This window comes from Cervus elaphus, chromosome 9, assembly GCF_910594005.1.
Source record: "Cervus elaphus chromosome 9, mCerEla1.1, whole genome shotgun sequence".
NCBI lineage: Eukaryota > Metazoa > Chordata > Mammalia > Artiodactyla > Cervidae > Cervus > Cervus elaphus.
In genome coordinates this window covers 20,978,881-21,006,198 of record NC_057823.1, presented here as the reverse complement: position 1 = coordinate 21,006,198, position 27,318 = coordinate 20,978,881, and the positions used below count along the sequence as shown (strand labels likewise).

The following is a 27,318-nucleotide window of genomic DNA, read 5'->3' as shown; positions in this document are numbered from 1 at the left end:
CTCTGCGTTCCACCTGGGTGTCTAAGTGAGTGCCTGTTAGGAAAAAAGTGGAGTTGTGAGGATTGAGAAGTCCATCTTGCACAGCTGCTGCTGAAAGGAGAAACCCTCTGGGACACTGTCATTGGACCAGGAGACAGTTGCTGCTGGTCATCCTCAGTCAACACCACTGGTCTTCCGTCCGAGGGGCCGTGTCCCTGGCCCTCTGCCACCTGCCGGAGCGGCCACCCGCCTCACATCTGGGGCCCGAGCCCTGTGGGCGTGCCCAGGGCCACCCTCAGCATTCAAAGCCTGGGGGGGCGGCATGGATGGGAAGCGGGGGCAGGGGGGTGTCGTTTTGAACTTGGGGCGCATCTGCACAGCCCTGCCCCTGCCTGAGTCCTGGGTGAACCAGGAGCCGGCACTGGCACAGCTTTCCCCTGGCAGGACGGGAACGCGGTTCGCAGGCCACGAGAGCACTCGCGAGCATCTGGTCGGAGGGGAGGATCTGGGGCATCTCCGGAGAGGAGGCTGTGCTGAAGCCTCAGCAGAGGAGCCCGGAATGGAGGGACAGGTGTGAAGGCGGCTCCTGAGGTGACAGGCAGCCTGAGGGGCAGATGGTGGCGATGGAAGGATGTGGGGCAGTTGTGAAGGGGGGCGGGGGAGGAAAGCAGAGAGACCAGAGTGTGGGGAAGGGGGCGATGGAGACCACCCAGATTAAAGAAGAGGGGGCGGGGACGAGGCGCGGGGAGCAAAGGGACAAGACTGAGATGGTCACAGGACACCGTCCCATCCCCACCCCGAAAACTCCCACACCACAGAGGAGCAGGACAGACGCCCACCTGCACTCTGGGACCACTGCCCACTGATGGAGACCGCTGCCTCGCTCTGTGGCACCGAGTCAGATTCACCACGACAACCCTCACCAGGCACAGCCCACGCCGCCACCACTGGGGTGCGTGACCGCTCAGAGACTGCAGTGCACAGGGCCGGGGAGTGGGGGGCGGGGGAGGGTCTCCAGCACAGATGTGGAGCTCCACAAACCCAGGTGAACGGAGAAGAATGGACGCGCCCGACTGCTGGGCAGTAAGTGACAGTGACGGTGAGCTGCAGGGAGTCTGGGGACATCAGCAGCTTTTCCACACACACACGTCCACCATGGGAAGGCCAGACACCTGCCACGGCCCCTGCATCGAGGGCTCCGGGCCCGGGCCCCAGCCTTACTTCTGCATTCCACTCCAGGCCAGCTGCAACGCTGGGGGCACGCAGGAAGGAACTGGGATCAGCCCAGGGCCCACTTCCTACACCCCTGGCTCCAGGCCGGAGGAGGAGAGCGCTGTTTGCCCTGGCCCCAGGGGACAGCAGGCATGGGAGTGAGGCCAGATTGCAGGCAGCCGACAACAATCCGGTCCAGGACTTTCGCTGGAGCTGCTGGGGAGAGGGCCCCCTCGCTCTGCTGGGGCTGTTAAGCTGGTGGGAGAGGACCCCAGGGCTGCCAGCGGCTGAGAGTTGCCACAAGGGGAGCTTGGAGCTGAGCCAATGCAGCTGGGAGCAAAGCTGGGGGTGGAGAAGAAAGCAGAGCCCGGGGGGCTGGGCTGGAGGCCCCCAGTCAGCAGGCCCAAAACTAACCCCACCTCCCACCCTGACTCTTCAGTTAAGCCAGCAAATGTTGACTTTTGCTTAAGCCAGCCTGAGCTTGATTTCTGCCCCTGGTCTCTAAGCACCTCTGGCCTGAAAGGGGAGGCCTAGCCACTGCAGACTTCACTACACACACACAGTTGCCTGGAGCAGAAACCCAGGACGGGCCTCCCAGGGACGACAGGATGCCTGCTTGCTCTTCACAGTGGCAACACCACCCGATACGCCGTGTGTGCGTGTGCGGGCATGCAGGGTTAGGGTCTGTGGGCCCTAGTAAGACACCAGCTCAATGAGATGGGACGCCTTGCCTTGCTCCCCTCCTGTCCCAAAGCCTGAGAACAGCCCTGGGCACCCTGACGGGACTCAACCAGCCCCTGGGGGAGCGACGAGTAGGGGAGGGGCGCCGAGAAAGTGAGCGCCGTGCTGGGCTGGGAGGGGGCCTGCCATGGGGGGGCGGCGTGCGGCCGGCCGAGGAAGAGCTCCTGCTGCTGTGACTAAAGGCCCACGGCAGGGGCTGCCCGGGGCCGCCGGGGTGGGGTGGGAGCAGAACTAGTTTTGGCAGGAGGCTGCCTGTGGTTCACGGGGCCTGCCTCTTGCCTTCTGGAGCAGCTGGGGGCAGAGGGCAGCGAGGGGTACACAGGGGTCTGGGCTCTGTGAGTGAATCCACCCTCCTTACCTCCACGGTTGCAGCTGAGACCTCCCGTCTTTCCCTGCCTCTACCCTCACCCCTTGGGGTGGCCGCCAAAACCACTGGTGTGAAACTCACGCTTACAACCTGGCAACATCCTCCCCAACTAGAAGCACAGGCCCTCTGAACAGGCCAGCCCCGCCGACCATGACTGAGAACTGACGAGCCCCTGGCCCCGCATGCCCCACGCTCCTGCCACTTTGGGGCTTTCACCCGGCTTACTTCCTCTGCCTGGAAGACAGTCTCGCCTTCTCTTCCTCAGGTACAGACACTGCTTCCCCCGGGAAGCTTCCAGTTTGAACTGGGCTCCTGAGGTCTGCTCCGCTTATATCTGCATGGGTGACACCAAGGCTGCATGTCAGGGAGTCTGAGGGACCACAGACAGCCCCAGAAGAGCTCTGTGCACCCTGTCAGCCGGTGCGTGGAGGGTGAGAACTGTCCGCAGTGTCTGCACTGAAGCCCCTCTGCCCTTCTCCATGTGGGAGCACCAGCCGCATGCAATCACATAAGCAGACGAAGCCCTTGCTCTGTGCGTGGCACCATGGGAAGAACGAGGACGAGGAGGCTGGGGGCAGAAAGCCCCCAGGGGAAAATGTCTCCTGGAAGCGAGGGTGTGTGTGTGAGCACTGCTGTGTCCACCTCTGCGTGTTCAGAGCCAAACGCAGGCTCACACACGACACGTGATCAATACATAGTTACGAACTGAGCGAAACGCGGCCACTGGGCCAGGGAGGCCCCCCTGGATGGCAGGTTTGGCAGTCATGAACTCAGTCAGTTCTCTATCATAAAGACAGAGTACCAGAGCCACGCGAGTTTCGTTTCTGCTCACCCACTTTAGGGCCCCAAGTCTGTAACCTGTAGATCAGTTCTGACTCCACGACAACACACACGTGCCCCTGTCCAGGCAGCCTGGTGTTTAACTGACCCACGTCACCACTTGTGCCGTCACCGCATGAGCACCATCACACAGGAAACTGAAATCCAAGTGTGGGGAAGGAATGAGGACAATGGCAACGAGGCTCCTATGACATGCCTGAGCCCCCAGCCCAGCTCTGCTTTCACAAGTGAACTTCCAGGTGTGTAAGCTGGGTTTAGAAAACACAGAGGGACCTAAGGACAAACTGCCAACATTCGCTGGATCACAGAAAGCTACGGAAGTCCAGAAAACATCTACTTCTGCTTCACTGACTATGCTAAAGCTTTTGTGCAGATCACAATAAACTGTGGAAAATTCTTAAAGACATGGGAATATCAGACCACTCTACCTGTCTCCTGACAAAACCTGTATGCAGGTCAAGAAGCAGCAGTTAGAACCAGACACGGAACAACGGACTAGTTCAAAATTGGGAAAAGAGTACATCAAGTCTGTATATTGTCACCCTGCTTATCTAACTTGTATGCAGAGTACATCATACAAAATGCCAGGCTGGATGAATCACAAGCTGGAATAAAGACCAGGAGAAATACCAACAACGTCACATATGCAGATGATACCAATCTAATGGCAGAAAGTGAAGAGGAACCAAAGACACTCTTGATGAGGATGAAGAGGAGAGTGAAAAAGCTGGCTTAAAACTCAACACTGGACTGCAAGGAGATCCAACCAGTCCATCCTAAAGATCAGTCCTGGGTGTTCACTGGAAGGACTGATGTTGAAGCTCAATCACCAATACTTTGGCCACCTGATGCAAAGAGCTGACTCATTGGAAAAGACCCTGATGCTGGGAAAGATTGAGGGCAGGAGGAGAAGGGGACAACAGAGGATGAGATGGTTGGATGGCATCACTGACTCGATGGACGTAGGTTTGAGTAGACTCCAGGAGCTGGTGATGGACAGGGAGGCCTGGCGTGCTGCAGTTCATGGGGTCGCAAAGAGTCGGACACAACTGAGCGACTGAACTGAACTGAAAACTCAAACATTCAAAACACTAAGATCATGGCATCCGGTCCCATCACTTCATGGCAAATAGAAGGGGAAAAAGTGGAAGCAGTGACAGATTTTATTTTCCTGGGCTCCAAAATCACTTTGGACAGTGACTGCAGCCATGAAATTTTAAAAGACACTTGCTCCTTGGAAGGAAAGCTATGACAAACCTAGAGAGCATAATAAAAAGCAGAGACATCACTGGGCCGCGACAAAGGTCTGTCTAGTCAAAGCTATGGTTTTTCCAGTGGTCATGTATGGATGTGAGCGTTGGAACATAAGGCAGGCTGAGCACCGAAGAACTGATGCTTTCGAACTGTGATGCTGGAGAAGAGTCTTGAGAGTCCCTTGGACTGCAAGGAGGTCAAACCAGTCATTCCTAAAGGAAATCAGTCCGGAATATTCATTGGAGAAACTGATACTGAAGCACCAATATTTTGACCACCTGATGCGAAGAGCCGACTCATTGGAAAAGACCCTGATGCTGGGAAAGACTGAAGGCAAAAGAAGGGAGCAGCAGAGGATGAGATGGTTAGATAGCATCCCTGACTAAGTGTACACGAGTTTGAACAAACTCCAGGAGATGGTGAAGAACAGGGAAGCCTGGCGTGTTGCAGTCCAGACACGACATAGCAACTGAACAACAATGGGGACAGGGGCAACGAGGCTTCCAGGAAGTGCCTGAAAACCCAGCCCAGTTCTCCTTTCACGAGTGAAAACCACCTCCAGAGATTTGTAGAGATCAAGGCCACCACAAAGACCTAAAACATTAAAAGGTTAATCAGATGCATGCTATTTATTGCAGATTCTATCCACCAGGTGTTTTAAATGTTGCCCAAAGCTATCTGACCAGGGAACCCTTTGCAAGGACATCTGTGACGAGGCCTGAGAACGTGGTGACCGCAGTCAGCACTGCTGTGTGAAGCAGGGCGGGACTCGGAACCCAGGTCACCTGGAGGAACGGCCCTCCTCTGGGCAGTCGGCACCACTGTCAGGGATGCACTGGGGGGTGCCCGCCTCACCTCGGCTTTCCAAGGTGCCGATGCCGAGTCCAAGGTGGCTGCTCTTGGTCTGAACCCCTCCTCCAATGTCCCCCACACAGCCCTCCTCAGCTCCAGGGCCCCAGGGGGCTACCCCAGCCCAACTGTGATCCCAGCTCCCAGCCAGGGAAAGCCCTTAGCCCTGCTTCGATCCCCCACGCAAACAGCATGGGGGCTGGTGGGCACGGACCTGGAGAGAGGCTGAGAGAAGCCCACAGCACGGGCTCTCCACCTAACTTGACCCCCAAAGACTGGGTTTGGGCTCTGGATCTGGCCTCTGCAGTCCCGGTGACGAGCAGAGACAGGTGAGCCCAGGTGTGGAAAAGTCGCAGATCTCCGCTCTGCCCCCTCCTCTGCCAGATGTCGGGGACCCTCTCTGCTCCCCGAGGCACTGTGGGAGGCTGTGACTGCTGGGACGCTCCGCCTGCCCAGCCGAGCCTGGCCCCACTCCTCCAGCTGCGCCTCTCAGTACGTTCACAGATTCAATCATGAGAGTCACTCGGCAGCTACGAGTTCAGTGATTCCACACATCCAGTGCCCACCATGTGCCAGGCATCAAGCCGGCTTCTAGGGTGTGGTGGTGACACGGAAAGACACGTCCCCTGCCTGCCAGGAGCTGACTTCAGACTCAGTTGAACATTACAACACAGAGGAAGCACACAGCGCAGGGCTGGGGCACCCAACCCGCCGAGGCTGCAGAGGAGCAGCCCATCAGGGAAGGCTTTCGGAGGAAGCGCCTTTAAGCAGAAGGCAGAGCAGCACTTGGGCAGGCAGCCAGGAGCAGGGAGGATTGAGGCAGCAGTGGAGGAACTCAAGGAAGGTCAGCGTGGGAAACGCCCCAGCCCAGGGTGAGAGGAGTGGGGTGCAACCCCCCACGACTGCACGGCCCAGGGGAGACGCTCCTGGAAAGTAAGCACTGATCACACTTAGGCAGGTAGTTCCTTTCTTGAGCAAAGGAACTAAGATGGCTGTGAAAAAGTCAGGGGGTCCCTGAGGTGCAGGCCGCCTCTGGACCCAAGGGGCCACATCCTCTCAGCTGGGAGTGGAGGTCTCTGGGTAAGAAAGGGGTCACCGAGGAGCCAGGTCCTTCTCCTAAAGCACAAACTACTGACCCAGGGCCCGGGTTGGGGGAAGTCCTTGGATGGTTGGGTGCCTATGTGGGAAGCTGTAAAGCCCCACCCTGAAGGCACCTCTGTTATCTCTGTGACATCTTTGTCAGGAAGAGGGCCTGTAAACTGTCTCCTAAAAGAGGAGGTGAGGAGGGTCAGAAAGAAGAGGCGAGTTTTACAAAGCCTCATGCTTGACAGAATTAAAACCGTGGGCTTTCTGACACCACTGCTACAGGCAGGGCAGGGGACAGGGAGGGTTCACTGGTATCTTTTCTGCCCAGAGGTTGACTGGTGGCAAAATCCTTAAAACAAAATGACTTGTGCATCTATTTCGGACGCAGCAGGAAATGGGGATGGACCAGGTACAGACCTGAAGCCAGGCTAAGGTGGAGGAGTCCCGAGGGAAAGGGTGGGTGGCGGCAGCTGCCCAGAGGCAAGGAGCTGGCCTGGGCCCCAGCAGCAGCCCCGTGGGAGAAGGGTGTGTGTCCCAACCCTCCAGGGTGACAAAGGTCTTGGGAATCCCATCTTTAAACGCCTCCCAGCCTCTGCCACGTAGTCCCAGCAAGAACACTCCCAGACGGGGTGTCCAGACCCTTGGACGGTCTCACCCACGGCCAGTGGGCACTGATGACCAGGCAGGTGCCCAGCGCTTTGCCTGCAACAGTGTCCTGAATCTTCACAACCACCTGAAAGGCCAGGTCCTTAGTTTACAGAACAGGAAACGGAGACTCAGAGAGGCCAAGGACTTGTCCAAGGTGGGGCTGCGCCTCCAACCCAGGCAGGCCTGACGCTGGCCCCTGACCTCCACTGCCATCCACGCACCGCAGGGGCAAATGGGAGAAGTCACTACCCTAGTCTGCCTCCTCCCATCTCTCCCGCTTAGAGGGCCTCGAAGCTGAGACACTGAGACTTTTCTTTTGAGAAGAAACATCAGGAATAAAGCAGCTACAGCGAACATTCGAGACAGACATCTCTGGAAGAGTCCCAAAGAATCTAGCGGGTGAGCGGTGGGCTTTCACCAAGTCATGAGACCATCTGCTTCGGAAGAGCAAGCATGCAGTTAAGTCAAGGGCAGATCCTTATGGTTCTCAAAGAAAAAAATGAAGACCCATCCTGAGGTGCACGCTCCACGGAGAGGCAAGCTACGCTGTCTTCGTCTGTCAAACGTGTCACCGTGGGATGCTCTGTGTAACACTTCCACCGTCTGAGCTGGAAACACACACACAGAGTCACCCCCGCACGCAGGCTTTCCTTCTTCACTGTGCTGGGCAGGGAGGTGTGTATACAGAAACCACGGGCAGGCCGGCTCCACGACAAGCTCTGGCACCCCCCCGTGGCTGCTTGACTGCCTGCGTCTGAGGACGTCTGCTAAACAGAAGAAACTGTGTAGACCCAGGAGAACACACTGGACTACCTTGGCCTGTTCTGTTTATCCCCCTGCTAAAATGATGTCTCCAACACCTGCCAGGAAACAGCTCCCATCTGGAAAGCCACTTACAATTCTTGACCAAAATGTCAGTAAGGTACTTGTGCGAAATGAGCTTTAATCCTGGGCTGATGTGGCTTAATCTTCTTATCTGTGCAAAAAATATGGAAAGCATCTTGCCAACACAAACAACAGTCTGTTAATACGTGGTAACCGCTTTAATCCCCCAACACTTACTATCTCAACCCTTCGAGCCGTTTCTTTTCTCAGGAATTATTATAAACAGTTCGGTGCAGCAACATAAAGGTGAATTTGTCACCAATGTGTCAACACTGTCCACCAGCTAATTCTCCAGTGAAGAATGGAACTGATCTCCATCATGCTGTTGCTAGGCGACGCCTCTGATCTCATGCGCCGCAGACTCCGCGGCCCCACGGCCCAGCCACTGCGGGGTGTGGGCCCCTTCGTTCCTTTTTTGGTGCTCGAATGCGTTTTGTCTCAGGCAGCTCTCAACTGGTCTCACAGAGACCACAGGAGCACATGGTTGAGAGATGACGCTCCTACCCTTTCTTTCTGGAATGCTCCTCCTCGCACGGTTACCTTCACATACTGAAACCAAACCACTCTTCAGGGCTCCAACCTCATCCTGACAACAGTGGGGATGACAAGTGGCTCATATTTGTTCAGTGGCCCTTCCTGGACCCTGGCACTTCACACACTCCATCTCATTCAATGCCATCACAGCCCCATGGCAGAGAAATCATTTATCATCTCTGATGTGCAAATCACGAAGCCAGACTGGGAGGCCTTGGAGAGATGGGTGCCCTAAGTGATGATGGGTCCCAACAGCGGGGGTGGGACCAGAACCCTAAGCCTGAGTTCCGAGTTGGCTGCCTCACATCCCTCACAACCTCTCCGGCCAAGCTACATCTGCCTTCTTCTCTTCTAGAACTATCAGCCCGGCAGACCCCTGCGACCTTCCTATCCCACCCCATCCACTTGGACTACAAGATGCTGGGGCACACGCTGCACTGTGCATACCCCTGGGCCTTAGATCCCAGAAGAACCCCATTCGCCGATTACTAAATGAAAGCCAGCAACCTCTCCTACAACAACCAAGAAACCAGGAGCCAGCTTCAGCAGCAGTTCTCTGTTCTACCACTAGATGGCGTGACAAGAGCACGCCGAGCTGAGATTGGGGGGTGGAGGGGGCAGTTCCCAAGGGCAATCCCAGGACTACAGGCCCTCTGCGGAGGCTGCAGACCAGCCAAGGAAACCTGGGAGCGCGGGTACTGGGCTCTGTGTGCTTCCGGCGGGCCTCCACCACCCAGGGCTGGGGTCCCCAGCAGGTGAACTCTCTCCACACGTTCCGGTGTCTGTCAGCGCAGATGGGACCCCCACCCCCACCCCGTCGGTTCAGAAGGACTGGACCCAACGACACACATCCAGAGCTCGGGAAGCGGCTGGCATCATTATCTTACTCTAATTACACAGAGGACACTGCAGATACATGGACGCCATCCCAAAGCGTGGGTCCTGGACTCAACACCAGTCGCCAGTCCCTTTGCAAGGGCCGCCTGGACACAGGGACACCTCACCACACACGCTCCATCTCTCATAATCCCCTGAACCCTTCTGAGGCCAAGAGAATCACCGAGATGATTGGCCCGTCCACCGGCCAAGCCCTATTCGCGGCAGTACGACTTTCTGAGCATCCACAAGGGGCCAGGGGCCAGAGACAGGATGAAAGGTGGATGAGGCCACAGCCCTCTTCTAGTGGGAAGAGGAAGGAAAAACAAGTAGCAGAGGCGTGCAGGGGTCACAAGGAGGCACTGGAATAAGAAGGATGCTAAAGCAGGACAGTGGGCAGAAGGGGCCTCGGGTGGGTGAGGGCTCTTGAGGTGAAGGAGCGAGCCAGGTGAAGGCAGAGCCCAGCTGGCGGGGCAGCCCTCAGCACAAATGACCTAAGGGCAGGAAGAACCCTGAGGCCCAGGTGAGCCAAGCGTTCCTGAGGGGAGGGTGGAGGTGGGAGTGGGGAGGGAGGGGGTGTGTGGTGGAGTCAGTGGAGGTGTGGCGTTCACATCCCACCCCACCCTGGCAGGGGTCCTCAAGGCAGTCTTTCCCACCTTGGTGCGCTGGGATGTTTTTAATAAGGTCACCCTGGGGGTGGTGAGGAGAAGAGATCTCCGGTGGATGGGAGTCTGACTGTTCTGGGGACAGAGCCTCCAGTATCTGAGCTTGGGGAGGGCTGAGACAACTGTGTGAGGCTGTGGAAGCATGGTCCACTCGCTCAGTGGCCGACACGACCCTCACTCTGATAACAAGACTCCATGAATAGGGGTCCCCTCCACGTGGCACTGATGATGAGTGACCCAGGCCCTGGATCCTCAGATTCCCAGTGGCCACTCAATGCTGCAAAACATTCTTTCTCCTCTGAGCACAGGGGGGTCTCTTTTCTAACTCCTGCCATGGTAGAAGCCACACTCTCTGGAACTGTTTTCCCCAAGCCTGCTCTGCTGTGACAGACACAACACAGGCATACATTCTGGGCGAATTCCTGAAATCCTGTGTGGCCAGCCTGGGGGGGTGTTTAATTTAGCAAAGGCATTTAAAATATGATGCAAAAGCGAGGCCTGCCTCCTGAACAGGGTGTGGAGAAACCACTCTCTCTGTCAGAACAGGTGCCCGGGGAGTCAGAATGACCCACTGGGAAGCATGAGCTGGGCTCTGAGACTCAGTGGCTGGAGGTGGGCACACTGGGACAGGCCGACTTCCTGCAGACCCGGCCCTGGGCTTCAGCCCCTGTGCAAGGGGATTGCTCAGACACAGAGCATCTTGGAAGGCCCTCACTGTGAACTTGGAACAGTTCTGAAGGTCATGGAAAACACTGTTCCCCCTTACCTGGGACGTGAAGTCCATCACACCATGATGCCAACAGCCGCCAAGAGGCCATATGGGAAAAAAAAGGTCGGCAGGGTGAGCCCTAAGCTCCAGCTGGCAAACAGCTTACTCCTGGACAGTTCTATTTGCCCCCCTCCCTCCCACTGGGCGATGTCTGAACATTGTTGGTTACCACGAGGGCAGGAGCTGCTAGCGGCATTTGGTAGATGGAGATCATGGTGCTGACCAGCATCCCACTGTGCACAGGCTGACCCCCCAAGCCCAGAGAATGAGCCCACCCTCACAGAGGCTGAGAAGCCACAAACTGATTATGTACAAGGAGGCCGGGTCAGATCCCTGACTCACGTTGTACACCAAAGTAAATTCTCAGTGGGTCAGACGGCACAAATCAGGGTGACGCCCCAGCTTCTGTGAATAACCTCCTCTCCCTCCCCACTCAGGCTGGGTACTTAAATGTGTGCAGCATCTCAGGACTTCAGTAGAGATGACTATGCCACACAGTAGTGTGTGAGCGTGGGTGGGTATGGGTGGGGGAAGGCCAACAGAATCCCCTAACCCAGGGGTACTCACACGGCGGTGATTTTGCCCCCAAGGGGACATCTGACAATGTCCGGAGACATGTGGGCAGAGACCAGGGACACTGCCAAACGCCCCATGAGACAGTACAGCGGGGGGCAGCTCCCACCAGCACCAATGAAACCTGGCTACGACCTGAAAGGCGCTTTCTCCCTAAGATCCCATCAGGAGACCAACAGGTAGCAGGACCTGACACGGCTCCCCACACACCAGTGGGCCAATCACCTGCCACGTGTCCCCTTCACAACAGTCCTCAGACTCGAGAGCACCGACCCTGTTTCACAGATGCAGGAACTGAGGTCAAACAAAGTGCCCAAGATCCTGGGCAAGTAAGTGACAGAGATGAGACACAAACCTAGAGCACTCCCAACCACGCCACAAGCTATCAGCGGGAGGCTGCCTGTCAGCGCCAGCCTAAGATTCCTGCGAGGCTCGAGACGGGAGAAACTCACAGGGACCCCCGTACAGGCCCCACTCAGGCCCTTCACACTGGGGTTCACTGGCACAATCCAGTGTTTCTCAGACTTTTTGGCCTTGGGACCCCTTTCCACACTTGTAAGTTAATGAGGATGCCCAAGAACTTCGGTAAATGTGAGCTACAGCTATTGATATGTACTACGTTAGAAACTGGAGAAGGAAATGGCAACCCATGCCAGGATTCTTGCCTGGACAGAGGAGCCTGGTGGGCTACAGTCCATGGGGTCACAAAGAGTTGGACACAACTGAGTGACTAAACGATAGGAACAGGTTAGAAACTGAACTAAGCAACATCAGAAATCAGTTAACTTTCGTAAGATAATAATAGTGAAGGTATACCTACATAATACACTTTTATAAATAACTTTTTGAAACAAAAACACTATGGAGAAGAAGGACATTATTTTATATTTGGACCCATGTTTTAACATCTAGCTTAACAGGAGACAGCCAGGCTTTCTTATCTGCTTTTGCAGCCCATCTGTTGCACTATACAACCTCTGGGAAAAAACTCCACCATCCATTCACAAGAGGAGTGTGAAAAGGGCAAGTGATGCCTTTGTATTGTTATGAAAACAGTTTTAAACTCTCAGTCCCCTTGAAAAGGTTGAAAAGTCCCCTTGAGAAACAGACTCCCAGGGCCCCTGGACTGTCTTGGAGAAATGCTGCTCTGAGCGCTAGCATTCTGAGCCCACAGAATCCTGAACTAAAGATGGACCGCCAGGAACCATCTGCTGAGGGTCTCTGCCACGGAGCACCCAGTGCTCTGAACACATCCGAGAGGTGCTAGATCCACTGGACTGAGGCCCACAGGCCGGCCGAGGTCAGGCAGGCACGGGGAAGGGGGAGCGGGCAGGGTCCCAGCTGGCTGAGGGGGGATGCCTGTGGTGACTGGGAAAGCACAACCTGTCTCAAGGCGGCGGCTGTGCCTCAGTCCTGGCACATCACTGCCGAGCAGGAACGGCAGCTGAGGCTGGTGCTATTTTCCAAGAGAGATCAGAAATCTGGATTGTTCTTTCCCCTGAGGCCTTAGAATCCTTTATCTGCTCCTAACTAACAGCAAACAAAGACAAACCCAACAGACAGAATTATATACTGTTTGCTCCGGAAGTGAGGTCACAACTCCTGCCTGTGGTTTTTGACTCTGGCTCTGTGTTGTAGAAAACCAGTGGGGTCCTAGACATCGCGGGCCTCCTGCAACCATCTCTGACAGTGCAGCCAAGCATTGGTTTTCATTTTCCTCCACAACCCCCTTATAGTAAGCGTGAAGTGCAGTCGGGGTTAGGATTCACAGCGAGGGCCACACAGCTGCACCAGGTGCCAAGACAACCCAGGATGAGGCAGAGCGTGGACACCCGGGGGCCTCACCTGCTCTGAGGCCCTGAGGTGTCCAGCTTCCTACCAAGGAGCGCACAGCCACGCCAGACAGGGATCACAGGAAGGTGGCAAAAACAAACCTCCAAACAGAACAGAGAATCCCTGCTGCTTGTTGCTGGCGCCACCACCAGATCCTGAAGGGACAACCATGCAAAGCCAGATGCCTCCTGATCACTTCAAAGTACCATGGAGAGCTACCTGCCAGGGGCTCGGCGAGCTGAGTAGCAGCTACCTCTGCCCGCTGCCTTTGCCAGGCAGTTCCCATTACACGAGAAAGAGGCCCTGTTCAAGTCCCCCAGATGCATCCTACTGGCCCCCATCTCCCACTTTACTCCAGCCCATTCTCTGTCTCTGAACTCAGGTGGGAATTCGACTGGTACCTAAAACACCCTCTTCACCAGGCCCAAACACCGCCCCCCTCCCAACACCACTCAAAGCTCTGCCCTTACTTCCGGTCACCTCTCTCTCCCCAGATGCTTCAGCGTGTAAGCACACAGCAGAGCCCGACCTGTCCTATACCCAGCGATGCTCGTGGGAAATGGTGGCACAGTGCGAAAGAATCCGTCTGTCAATACAGGAGATTTGGTTTTGATCCCTAGGTTAGGAAGATACCCTAGAGGAGGAAATGGCAACACACTCCAGTATTCTTGCCTGGGAAAATCCCATGGACAGAGGAGCCTGGCGGGCTATAGTCGATGGGGTTGTAAAGAGTTGGACACAACTTAGTGACTAAACAACCATAGTGGGACTGCTGGGTGAGTCCATTTTCCAGTAACTGAGAGGCAGGCTGAAGATACGGTGGAAAAATTTTAAACTTGCAAAACGACAAGCATGTTTTGTCTGTACACAGGATCTCAGGCAAAACTTAAAATTTTCTTCCAAGTATACAAAGGCATGGCACCCTCAGCGCTAACTGCCTCAGGTGAGAGGCACGGGAGAGTTCAATGTACATTCTGCAGGGCAAACCTCAGGGTTAATGTTTATTGTTTAAGTTCATAAAACTCTGAAAAATGGCTTCTCACTTATCCTAAGTATTAAGTTGAGGGCAGGGCAAGGGGGTGGTGAGAATCAAGTGAACAAACAACTCCAACCACTGGAGTTCTAGTGCATCAATCAACACTCGGCTGCATCTCATCCTCTCAGGGGTTAGGTTTGAAATCAACAAGGTGAGGGACTTCCCTGCAGTCCAGTGGTTAAGACTGAGCTTCCACTGTAGGGGAGATGGGTTCAATCCCTGGTCAGGGAACTAATATCCCACATGCTGCACCGCATGGCCAAAAGCCAAACAAATAAAAGGCAAAAAACAAGTCAGGTGAGCACTGAAGAAAGACAAATCACCCTTGAAAATCTCTGGACTGCTCTCTCGTCAGGCCAGCTCAGGGGTTCTCAATGGGGAGCAACTATGGGAGTCCCCCACCACCCCAACCAGAGGACACTGAGCAATGTCTGGACATTTATGGTTGTCATGACAGCGGGAGGTGGAGACCAGGGAAACAGATCAACATCCTAAGACACCCAGCGTAGCACCACAATAGAGAATGCTCTGGCCCCAAATGCCCAGAGTGCCCAGGCTGGGAGCCCGTGGCTAGATGATCATGTGATCAAAGTCAAGACAGAACCAAAGAGGATGGACAGCCCAGCTCTGGCTGCATCCCATCCTGGGTGTGCCCCAAGGCCATCTTGTTCAGATTCGCTTCTTGCTCTTTCTGGCTTTGCCTTGAGCACTTCAGCTAAATGTGTCTATAACATAAGTCCTCCACAGTAAAAATAGCTGCCATTTCCTGACTGTTTATCACTGGGCTGAGATAGGCGCTAAATCATTCATATGTATTAATTCAGCCAGGGCTCAGAGCAACCGTGTGACAGATACAATCACCATTATCCTCATTTTACAGGTGAGGAAACTGACGCTCAAAGAGGTTAAGGAGTTGCCCAAAGTCACTCAGAGAGGACAGGCGGAGTCAAAGCACAAGCCCAGTTCCAAGGCAAAGACTGGGGTCCACCATCACGTCACATCACAGGTCTCAGCTGAGGGTGACACACTATTTCCGAAGACACTCCTGATGGCCACGACCCCTGGCGTCGTGTGTGGGAGTGTGCTACCAGCACCGTATATGTGGTCAGAGACGCTGCTGGGATGCTCAACATCCTGCACGACAGAGGACAGCCCCTCAACAGAGACTCATCTGGTCCAGCATGTCAAGAGGACCAAAGCTGAGAAGCCTGCTTCGTGCCATCTCTCGGGTTTCTACCTCGTGCCTCTGCAGGCCAGCAGGGCGTCATGGGTATAAGGTATCAATTTTAAGGCGGGGATCTAGAATCCAAGGTCTCCTACAGCTCCAGTATGCTCTGCTCACCTTCTTCACCTTCACCAGAAACCAAACGCTGCCTTCACATCCTGATGCCAGTCTACCGGGCAGAATAACTCCAGAGACAAGATGGTTAACGACTTTGGGATGTGTCAACAGTGAAGTGCCGAGTAGAAGATCCCAGGACACAAGTGTACCCCCCCCACACACACACTCAAACGCACTCTCTCTCTCCTAGGAAACACTCCAACGGGACTTTAAAAGTCACAGACTACGGGACTACCAGCAACGGTTGTGGGAGCGGCTGTCACCATCCCTGAAGAGATCACCATGGCAATGAGAGCCAGTAAGACGTGGAACTCGACACACGTCTGGAAATGCTTCTCGCCACACAAGCAGGGCCCTCCTCACCAGTACTGAGCTACTCAAGCTGGGGGGGTCTCAACCCTTGTGGTACAGCAGGGTCACGTGTGCTGCTTTCTGTCCCTACAGACGCCCAGGAGTAAGGACGGGTCTGCTTAGGATCCCGGTCTAGAAAGACAGAAGCCAAGAGGGCGTGTGAGCTTCAACGACAAGTGGGAAAGCACATGTGCGGGGCAGTCCCCTAAGCTTCACAATGCACAGGAAAGGAAGTCCTGGTTCACAGAGGATGAGAAACGAAACATGCTAGCGGGCTGCACAAGCCAAAACCAGAAATAGAGTCGTGAACACATGACAACCAACTGAAGGATGGTAGAGATATGGGAGGCAGAAAAGGCCACTAGGATTTTAGTTTTTTGAGGACAGCTAGGCCAGAACTAGTGTCAGAGGCAAAGTACTAGGTGAGTGTGGTATTTACTAGGCAAAAACTTTAAATACAAAACGTTCCATTGTCTCTATTTTATACACTGATCAGTTCAGCTATGCAACTGACATCATGTGCCAGCACCTATGCTAGAAATGGTGTCCCTGGATAACCGGAATCCATAATTTTCCCTTTGTGCTCACAGGTACACCTCACTCGTTCATTCAACAAACATTCCCTGGATCCCTATACCCTGCGCCAGGCACTATTCTACATCGGGGTGGGGTGTGGGATCCATTAATGACAGACAGAAACCCTGCTCCTCAGGGAACTTACATTCTTGAAGAGGGGTAGTCAGACAAGTCAACCCAGCTTGCTGGTAGGTGGTAAGTGCTGTGGGGTAACAGGAACAGAGTAAAGGGGGTAGGGAATGAGGATAAAATTTACAATAGGTGGTCGGAGATGTTCTCAATAAAGCACCATGTGGGGAGGAACCTGAAGGAGGTACAGGAGCGAGCCACACGGACAACTGGAGGAAGACTGCCTCAAGCAGAGGAACCAGCAGGTCCAGAGGCTAACAGAGGGAGGATACGGAGCGTGAGACGGCCACTGAGAGAGCTGGAGTAGTTAAAACAGGGCGAGTTGGGAGAGAGTGGTGGGAGGGGAGGCCAGGGAGGTCTTGGGGCGCGGGGGCCGTCTGCCTTCTGGGTTGAGAAGCTGCCAGATGGGTGAAGGCTGCAGGGAGGACCAAGAAGGGGCAGCAGTGGTGGTGAGAAGCGGTCATTCTCTGGCAAGATTTTGAAGGTAGAACCGACAAAGATGTGATGCAGCATGTGAAAGTCGTCAAGAGCGACTTCAAGGTGTCTGGCCTCAGCAATTTTAAACAATGGACCTGCTATTTACTACTAGGGGAGAAAGTTGGCAGTGTGGGTGGATTTGGGGGAGAAAAATAGGGGTTTTATTTGATATGACATCCAAACAGAGGTGTTGAATATGAGCCCTGAGTTCAAGAATGTGAACGGGCCAAACTCGCAAATATATTAGGTGTGTCCTATTGACTCTCATTTATCCAGTGCCCGTTCTGTCTTTAAATGGATCTTGTGAATGGAATGCCTCAACCCTCCACCAGCTCCTTTAACTTATCAAAGAGATGTGGTACAGATAAGAGGTGAAGTGGGGGGGTCTGAAGCTAGACCACATTGATGCACAGCCCTGCTCCTTACTAGCTGTGTGACCTGCCTTGGAGGAGTAACCTAACCATTCTAACTCCGTTTCCTCACCGACAACCAGGGCTGATGGTACCTTCCTCTGGGAACTTCTATGCGGAGTGAGGACTACTCCAGATAGCTGCCCGCCCAAGACTCTGAACAGTACCTGGTACTGCCCCAAATGCTCCACCAGGGTGAGCACTTAGGATTGTCATCTGTGCGGGGAAAACCTCAGGCCAGCAGGGAGCAGGGTATGAGGGGGAACCAGGGCCAGGCAGGCAGACCGCTTGCCCGTAGCTGTGCACCTAGTAACAGGGAAAGCTAAAAACAAGCCTCAAAAAGTACTGAAGCTACGAGCGATCTCAACATCACAGTTAATTTCATCAGACATCGGCTGATGGCGCGCTTTCTCTGAGCTGTTCGGAACTGTAACCTTGTCAAAATCGTTCAGCTGGGATGTCAGCGCTTCGCAGAGGAGGGGATCACACAGTCTTCTCTCTCTCTGGAAGTGCAACCAAAAAAAGGGCCGAAAAACAGCTAGGGCTTTCAGCTGCCCACACCCTGCGGCTGGGGCCTCAAGGAGCCAAGACGAGGCGCGACTCTCGGTCGCCACGAAGGATCCGGGGTAACTGGCGGGAATTGGGGGGCTGAGTTGAGAGTGGGGGTGAAAACAAACCTGACATTCTCAATCCTCGGCGTGGGGCACCGCCACAGGATTAAGGGGTGGGCCGGCTTGGCAGCCAGGCGGGGAAAGAGGGAAGCCCGGGTCCCCGAGAACGAGGGGGCGGGGAGAAAGCGTGGCGCGCTGGGCCCGCGACCAGGCCCGGAGATCTATTTACATCCGAGGTCGAGGTGCTGCGGCCGTGCCTCCCGCCCCCTTCGGCCCCCGGCCTGGCCTGCGAGGCGGTAGGGCCTCAGGATCACGGTCCCCGCCGTCTCCCGGGCCGTCTGGCCAGACGGTGGTAGGGCCTGGGGCTGCCGGGACTAATGGGTCGGGCGGGTGAGCCCGGCCTGAGGGGATGCAATGGGGGGCGGCTGCAAGGCCCGCTGGGCCGCTCTTCCGGAGCAGACAGGCCCCACGCACCCGGAGTGCTCACCCCTCGGGCCTGTGGCCCCCGGACCTCCCGCCGCCCGTTCCCTGGCCACCAGCTGGCCCCAGACGGCGCCTCCCCTACCTTCGTTCGCCAGGTCCGCCATTTTACTTCCTTAAGCCCTCCCACAAGGCCCCGCGCCGGCCCGGGCTCGTCTGCTTTCTGCCAGAAACTCCCGCGCGTGCGCACTTTCCAAATCGACTCCGAGCGAGGCGGGCAGCTAGCGCCTGCGCGCGGAGCCCGGCACTGAGACGCGCTCCGGAGAGCAGTCCGGTTCTGGCCCAGCTCGTAGCACGCGCCTGCGCATTAACCGCCCCCGCCTCCTGTTCCCGCCGACCGAGAGGGCGTGGGCAGGGCAGGGCAGGGCAGGGCAGGGTGCTCGCCCAGTGATCCTCGAGCGCGCGGCGAGCAACGCGGGATCCGAAGTTCTTTACAGCCGCCCGGCCGGAGTGGGTTTTCATGCCTCTGCTTTCCGTTTGTTTTCCGGCCCTGCCCCCGAGGCTGGAGCGTGGACAGCGGAGGGCGCCGCAACAAAGGCCTTCTAGGTAAATCCCTGGGTTGGGGCGGGGGGAGGCATTTCACGTGCGCAAGCCCGGGGCTTGGAGGGGACCCTGGAGAGGGGTCTTGGGGTGCCCTTTGTCACCTCAGGCCTCAGATTTCCCTTCTAAGGAACCAGTACGTCTGGCAGACTTTCTGAGGCCACGTGGAGATGTGGGGGATGGTTGGGGGAAATAGAGGTCAGAGGTTGGAGATCACTGGCCAAAGGGAAGGTTCATGGGGGTGGGGCGGGGCTCAGATGTTGATCAGGGGAGTCAGCGCAGGGGACCTGACCTCACTGAACCATCAGAATAGGCGTTCCAGGACGAATGCCCACGAGGCCCTGGACCGAACGGCGTCTGTCTTCATAGATCACCTGGGCTGGCTATCGCCCACCGTCTGGAAGACAGTGAAACCTACACAGGTGAGAAAAGCAGGCACCGGGGCAACCAGGCAAAAATTGAACTATTAGTACTGCCTTGGTGGTTGGGCATTTTCGGAGGTCGAGTGTGTGTGACTGAGATGTAAGCGAGTATGGAGTCCCAATCCTCAGTTTCCTTCTTCCCCGAGGAAAACGGCGGTGCATGCTAAGTCATGTCAGACTCTTTGTGACCCCATGGACTGTAGCCCACCAGGCTCCTCTGTCCTTGGGATTCTCCAGGCAAGGATACTGGAGTGGGTTGCCATGCCCTCCTCCAGGGGATCTTTCTCACCTAGGGAGCAAACCAGCACATCTTAAGTCTCCTGCTTTGGCAGAGAGGTTCTTGTCTACTAGCGCCACCTGAGAAATGGCCTGAGATGGTCAAAGGGATTCTCAAGAGTGTGCAAGAAGCCTCCAGTGTGGGGAGCTTGAGTGCACAGGGAAACTGGGGTATAGGGACCAGCCGAATATGGGGAATAAATGTTCTAGGCCTAGGGAACCAAAGAAAGGGGGAGATGAGGATTCTTCCTCTGCCATCCCCGCCCCATAGTCCAGTGGGGAGGATGTTGAGATTTTGGGCAGGATAGTCCTGCCAGGACTAGACACTGAGTAAGGCTCTGATGAAAGATAGCACTGTTGCCTGGTTGTAGGAGGCAGAGTGGTCTATGCTGAGTAGTTAAGTTGGAGGCTGATGTGATGCTTTTCCTCTGTTTGGTTGCTTAACTAGAATTTGTCTGGATAAAAATGAAGATTTTTACATGAGAGCTTTGCTCCAGAGAAATGGGACATTACTCCTCCCGGCCGCTCATGATTTTCTCAGGTGACTGGGAAATTTCCGGGAATGGTGGAGGCCGAGTCCTCAGGCTGTGGTCCCCTAGGGAAATCCACTCATTAATTAAAACACTTGCTTGTCCAGGGGTCTCAAATAAGAATTGGCCATTGATCGATCTGAGCACCCATGGTGCTCTTAGACTGCCGAAGGGAGTTACTGAGACACGTAAGAGGGCTGAAACGACTCTGGGGTGACTCCTAAAGGAGATAAACTCACATGCAGCACACTGGCCCACCACACAATTTCACTAGCAAATTTTACCCATGACAAATTCAACTTAAAATGGGAAATAAAATCCCTCAAACACAGAAACATGGGGCATCAGAAAACAGCCTCTAACACCAGCCTGGTTTATGCATGTACAAAACTTATTCTTGCAGGTATCTACTTGGGATTAAAGGAAAATTTTTGTCCTAAAAATAGCCAAAATGGTCTCTTTTACTGCATAGGCAGTTGTTAAAGAAAGCTAGCTAGAGATAATCTAGTAAATTTCAATCTATGAGCTCTCTCTGTTTGTCTATAGGTATGTAATATTATGCTTTACCTGTGGATGGTGTTATCAAAATTATTTTGTAAATGAGCACTACTTAATTGGCTTGAGAAAATTAAGAGCTTATTTAAATTTTCAAAATACAAAAAAATAACTGGCCAGAATTTTAGATTCATGAAAACTAAAAAAATATTCAGTATTAAGTTAATATCTGATGTTAAAGTGTTAATATAGACATGTCTTTAGACTTCCCTGGTGGCTCAGACGGTAAAGCATCTGCCTACAATGAGGGAGACCTGGGTTCAATCCCTGGGTCGGGAAGATCTCCTGGAGAAGGAAATGGCAACCCACTCCAGTATTCTTGCATGGAAAATCCCATGGGCGGAGGAGCCTGGTAGACTACGGTCCATGGGGTCGCAAAGAGTCGGACACAACTGAGCGACTTCACTTTCACTTTAGAGCCGTCAACGTTAGGTATAATACTTCTATTGATTAAACAAATTCCAGAAAGTCCCCTGCTTCCAAACGAGGTAACTATAGCTTATGTAACTGGTCACCAGGAAGGGAAGTCTATGGAAGCCACAGGGAACAGTCTCACAGATGAAGCCACTAAGCGAGCCTCTCTAGGGGAGAAAATGAAGCTATTGATCCTAATCTCAAACACCCAACTGAAGACCAAAGATCGGTGTTACCGGACAGAAGGAAAATGACAAGTAAGCCCACGATGAGGGAATTAATGCCCATTGGGGCCCCCAGGCTATGTATGATACAGTACTTAGAAGTTATGGTTGCCTGAGAATTTACACCGTTGCGAAACAGGCTTACACTGGCCTGCCAGGAAATTAACAAGAGGGTGGTTAGGAAAACACACTCCGGGAGGCAGACTTCCTGGGCTAAGACCAATTTCTAAGAAACTATATACTGACCATTTCCTCTCCCTTATCATTCCCCAGATTAAAAGGACACCTTGTCCAGACTCTGCCTGTAGAATTCATAACTTCCAGCCGGGTGACTTGGTGTTAATCAAACCCTGGAAAGAAGACAAACTCCAACCAAGCTGGAAAGGCCCTTGTCAGGTGCTCCTGACCACTGAGACGGCTGTGTGGACTGCTGGAAAAGGTTGTACTCATTATACACGAGTCAAGGGGCCAATAAAAGAGACCTCAAAGGGAAGGGAAAGGACCAATGAGCAGCCTTTAAAGGTAACTTTAAGAAATCCTTGTTAAATCCTTCCCTCTGAATCCTCCCCTTCACAATAACCATTAACCATGTGGCCACACCTTTGGAAACTGGTATGGAAACCAACAGGTAAAAAGTTAGAGTAGAAATTGACAAGGAACCCCTGAGTATCCAATGAGGTTGGTTGTCAATATAACCAAAACCTTGTCACCTCAGACTATGAGTTTTGATGCCTGCCAAATTTTACCTTGTGGAAACTTAGAAAACCAGAGACAGTTGTTGCAGGCAGATAAGTATCTTTGCCCTGAACCAGATTTGGTTTATACTAGAGCAAGCCCCTGCCCCAGTTGGGATGATGTATGGTGGACCACCCAGTTTCAGGACTGGACGGTAAACATAGGGTGGGTGACTCCTAGTTGGAGGCCTTTGAAAGACAAAATACACCTAAGGGCATTCCACCAGAAGCCAGTCAAAATCTAAAATGCAACTCTATCCTCTTAACCGTTAACAACCCAGCTACCCTAGATTAAGAGCCAAAAGTGGCATCTCATGTATATGGGTTAGGGACAGATGTCACTGGGAAAGACCCGTTGGGGTGATTTGTTCTTAACTTGATTGAAAATAAAAACCTCCCGTGTATTGGAGATTGTCCTGATCTTGAGCTCCGAAAACCATGTTGTTTCTATTAATGATACCAAAAGGATAGAAATAATTGAGGTAAAAAGATATAAGACAGACTTTAGAAATTGAGACAGGGTATGAAGAGACAAATGCCTGGGTCGAATGGGTCAAATTTACAGTGCAAGCCCATCATAAGAGTGATTGTTACGCATGTGTGGCTGGATACCCACAGACACAGGTGGTTCCGTTCCCCCTCAGATGGGACACTGATCTGGGAGGAATGCACCACATGTTGGCCCTTTACCAGGACAAAGATGCGTGGGGAGAAGACCTACAAGAATCTGTCATGAGACTTTCCCGAACTGCAAAGGTCGGACCCAAGAGCCGTCCCCTTTCTCCATGGGGAATATGAACCAATGCAGGAGATGCAGGAGACTCGGGTTCGATCCCTGGGTTGGGAAGATCCTCTGGAGAGGGAAATGGCAACCCACTCCAGTATTCTTCCCAGGAAAATCCCATGGGGTCGCAGAGAGTCAGATATGACTGGGCACAGCAAGTCCTCTTGCCTCTCTAGGCAGGGGGCAGAGTTCAGTAGACCCATGGGAGAACTTGCCACCTGTCCCAGCATCTTGAACATTACTGATGAGCCAGACAACGGTAACTACTCAACCCTCCGTAGACCCCGGGCTGATGTCTGGTGGTTTTGTGGGAAAAGGAACCTCCTAGACTGACTGCCGTCAAGTTGGACAGGGACTTGGGCTTTCACTCAGTGCCCATTCCCTTTACCCTGGCATTCCACAAGGTACCTGAAAAGCCAGCCAGCCACCAAAGTCGGAGAACAGCGGGGGACTCCTTTGACATATATATATATATATATATATATATGTATATATATGTATAAATAAATAAATTGATTCAACAGGAGTCCCTAGGGGAGTTCTTAATGAATTCAAGGCCTGAAACCAAATAGCTACAGGGTTTGAGTCAGTACTTTTTAGGTGGTTCACAGTTACTTAAAAAAAAAAATGTAGATTGGATTAATTACATATATTATAACCAAGAGATTTATCAGATATACCAGAGATGCCCTCCAAGGAGTAGCTAGCTAATTGGATGCCACCAGTAGAATGGCCTGGGAAAATAAGATCACACTGGACGTGATAACTAGCAGAGAAAGGGGGTGTTGGTGTTATGCTGGGCAGGAAATGCTGTACTTTCATTCCCAACAATACAGCTCCTGATGGAACCATCACAAAGGCCATGAACACCCAGGACTGATCTCCTTTAGGAGGGACTGGTTGGATCTCCTTGTAGTCCAAGGGACTCTCAAGAGTCTTCTCCAACACCACAGTTCAAAAGCATCAATTCTTCGGCGCTCAGCTTTCTTTATAGTCCAACTCTCACATCCATACATGACCCCTGGAAAAACCATAGCCTTGACTAGACGGACCTTTGTTGGCAAACTAATGTCTCTGCTTTTTAATATGCTGTCTAGGCTGGTCATAACTTTCCTTCCAAGAAGTAAGCATCTTTTAATGTCATGGCTGCAGTCACCATCTGCAGTGATTTTGGAGCCCAGAAAAATGAAGTCAGCCACTGTTTCCACTGTTTCCCATCTTATTTGTCATAAAGTGATGGGACTGGATGCCATGATCTTAGTTTTCTGAATGTTGAGCTTTAAGCCAACTTTTTCACACTTCTCATTTGCTTTCATTAAGAGGCTCTTTAGTTCTTCACTTTCTGCCATAAGGGTGATGTCATCTGTATATCTGAAGTTATTGATATTTCTCCTGGCAATCTTGATTCTAGCTTATGCTTCATCCAGCCCAGTGTTTCTCATGATGTACTCTGCGTGTAAGTTAAATAAGCAGGGTGACAATATACAGCCTTGATGTACTCCTTTTCCTATTTGGAACCAGTCTGTTGGTCCATGTCCAGTTCTAACTGTTGCTTCCTGATGTGCATACAGGTTTCTCAAGAGGCAGGTCAGGTGGCCTGGTATTCCCATCTCTTTCAGAATTTTCCACAGTTTATTGTGATCCACACAGTCAAAGGCTTTGGCATAGTCAATAAAGCATAAATAGATGTTTTTCTGGAACTCTCTTACTTTTTTGATGATCCAGAAGATGTTGGCAATTTGATCTCTGGTTCCTCTGCCTTTTCTAAAACCAGCTTGAACATCTGGAAGTCACAGTTCACATATTGCTGAAGTCTGGCTTGGAGAATTTTAAGCATTACTTTACTAGCATGTGAGATGAATGCAATTGTGCAGTAGTTTGAGCAGCCTTTGGCATTGTCTTTCTTTGGGATTGGAATGAAAACTGACATTTTCCAGTCCTGTGGCCACTGCTGAGTTTTCCAAATTTGTTGGCATATTGAGTGCAGCACTTTCACAGCATCATATTTCAGGATTTGAAATAGCTCGACTGGAATTCAATCACCTCCACTAGCTTTGTTCGTAGTGACTCTTCCTAAGGCCCACTTGACTTCACATTCCAGGATGTCTGGCTCTAGGTGAGTGATCACACCATCGTGATTATCTGGGTCATGAAGATCTTTTTTGTACAGTTCTGTGTATTCTTGCCACCTCTTCTTAATATCTTCTGCTTATGTTAGGTCCCTACCATTTCTGTCCTTTATTGAGCCCATCTTTGCATGAAAATTTTCTTGAAGAGATCGCTAGTCTTTCCTACTCTATTGTTTTCCTCTCTTTCTTTGCATTGATCGCTGAGGAAGGCTTTCTTATCTCTCCTTGCTATTTGGAATTCTGCATTCAAATGGGTATATCTTTCCTTTTCTCCTTTGCTTTCGCTTCCCTTCTTTTCACAGCTATTTATAAGGCCTCCTCAGGCAGCCATTTTGCTTTGTTGCATTTGTTTTTCTTGGGGATGGTCTTGATTCCTGTCTCCTGTACAATGTGACGAACCTCCATCCATAGATCATCAGGCACTCTGTCTATCAGATCTAGTCCCTTAAATCTATTTCTCACTTCCACTGTATAGTCATAAGGGATTTGATTTAGGTCATACCTGAATGGTCTAGTGGTTTTCTCCACTTTCTTCAATTTCCGTCTGTATTTGGCAAGAAGGAGTTCATGATCTGAGCCACAGGCAGCTCCCAGTCTTGTTTTTGCTGATTGTATAGAGTTTCTCCATCCGGAATTTGTAAGAAATAAAAAAGGGGTCCATTTTCAAAGGTAGCTAGCTCTGAGTGGAAAACTACTAGGAGCCAAGCTTGCCTAACAGTTTGCTGATGTAACAACCACAAAGTTCACACACCTGGAAAGTCCCTAAGCAAGTGGGATGTTGTGGGAGAGATAACAGACTTAGGTCGGGAAGGGAGAAGGAAGGATACCCTATAACCAATCCTCCAGGATGATCGTACACCCCATAGTACCCAGCCAGTGAGGAACTGAGGGAGGGATCTGCGTGCTAGCGACTAAAGTGCTTGCTGTAACTGCCCGCCTGTGCCTGCCCACCAGACACCGGTCTTGCAAGACCATCCTTAAAAGTCTCACTTTGACCGCGCTTCGTGTCTCTGGGTCCATTCCTTGGTTTTGGGCATGGGAGCATATTTCCCACCCTTTGGAGCGCACCAAACTCTCTGAGCCTTAGGATGTTTGCACTGGCTGATCCCTACGCTTGGAACTCTGTGCCCCAGGTCTTCGGTTTGGGTCCCAGCTCCACTCCTGCTCCGGTATGACCTGAACAAGGAGGTCCTGTAGCCTTTGGGCCACATCTGTCTTCAAGCTAAGGGTGGCTGTTACATTTTCAATTGTTGAAACAAAACCAAAAGAAGAATAATCTCTCATGACATGTGAAAATCATGTGAAATTTAAATCTCAGTGCCCATAGATTTACTTGAAAACAGCCATAGTCATTGACATGATGTCTGTGGCCGCTTTCAAGCTGCAACCACAGAGCTGAGTTCTTTTAACAGACTGTCTGGCCCAAAAATCTTAAAATATTTACTTGTTGGGTCTCAATAGAAGTTTTGTTGTTCAGTTGCCAAGTCTTGTCTGACTGACTCTGCTAACCCGTGGACTCTGGCCGGCCAGGCTTCCCTGTCCTTCACCATCTCCTAGGGTTTGCTCAAACTCGTGTCCATTGAGTCGGTGATGCCATCCAACCCTCTCATCCTCTGTCACCCTCTTCTACCCTCAGGGTCTTTTCCAATGAGCTGGCTCTTCACATCAGATGGCCAAAGTATTGGCGCTTCAGCTTCAGTCTTTCCAGTGAGTATTCAGGGCTGACTTCCTTTAGGACTGACTGGTTTGCAGTATTTATATGGTTGTTCTATACATTTCTGTACAACCAGTGGGGTGTGGTGAGTGTTCAACGGCTGCTTCTTTGGGAGAAGCAGAGAAGCGTGTGTTTCTGTCTAATTACACTTGTGCCCTGTGTATGTATAGTTTCTTGTAAATTTTCCCATTTTCCCATACGTAAGTTTCGAAGACAATAAAACAATAAAACGGACCCTGCTTTGTCGTGCTGATATCCTTGATGTAAATACTTCATATGGCCAGTCTCAGGCTACCAGTGTGAATATCATTAATCAGAGTTGAGCAGAGGTGTGCAGTAGCATACTAGATTTTTTTCTGTTGCTCTCTAGAGCCTGCTACTTTCTTGCTGTGGCCTCCAAACCAGCATTAGCATCACCAGGAAATTTGTTGAAAATACAGACTCCCAGGTTCCGACCTAGACCTGAATCAGAA

General features: G+C 52.4%; 1 protein-coding gene and 1 long non-coding RNA gene across 11 annotated transcripts in view; one reads left to right on the top strand and one right to left on the bottom strand.

Moving 5' to 3' along the window:
* Positions 1-18,759, bottom strand: part of RANBP3 (RAN binding protein 3) — a 51,093-nt gene extending 32,334 nt beyond the window's left edge. For 3 of the 8 annotated variants that reach the window (XM_043911817.1, XM_043911821.1, XM_043911824.1), the window contains exon 1: positions 18,609-18,758. In XM_043911817.1, the coding sequence (XP_043767752.1) occupies positions 18,609-18,630 (22 nt within the window). In that variant the 5' untranslated portion in view covers positions 18,631-18,758. Of the gene's footprint in view, positions 1-18,608 lie in introns of all 8 variants that reach the window. The other 5 variants (XM_043911818.1, XM_043911822.1, XM_043911825.1 and 2 more) reach the window with 3 other exon arrangements.
* Positions 18,744-27,079, top strand: LOC122699641. 3 transcript variants are annotated; one of them, XR_006342655.1, is made up of 4 exons: positions 18,744-19,069; positions 19,372-19,485; positions 21,758-22,006; positions 22,863-23,972. It is a non-coding gene; the product is annotated as an uncharacterized LOC122699641 (long non-coding RNA). The 3 variants fall into 3 exon arrangements; XR_006342654.1 differs by lacking the exon at positions 22,863-23,972 and adding an exon at positions 26,768-27,079 and having other exon boundaries at positions 18,745-19,069; XR_006342653.1 differs by having other exon boundaries at positions 18,745-19,069; positions 21,758-23,972.
* Positions 27,080-27,318: the final 239 nt, after the last annotated feature.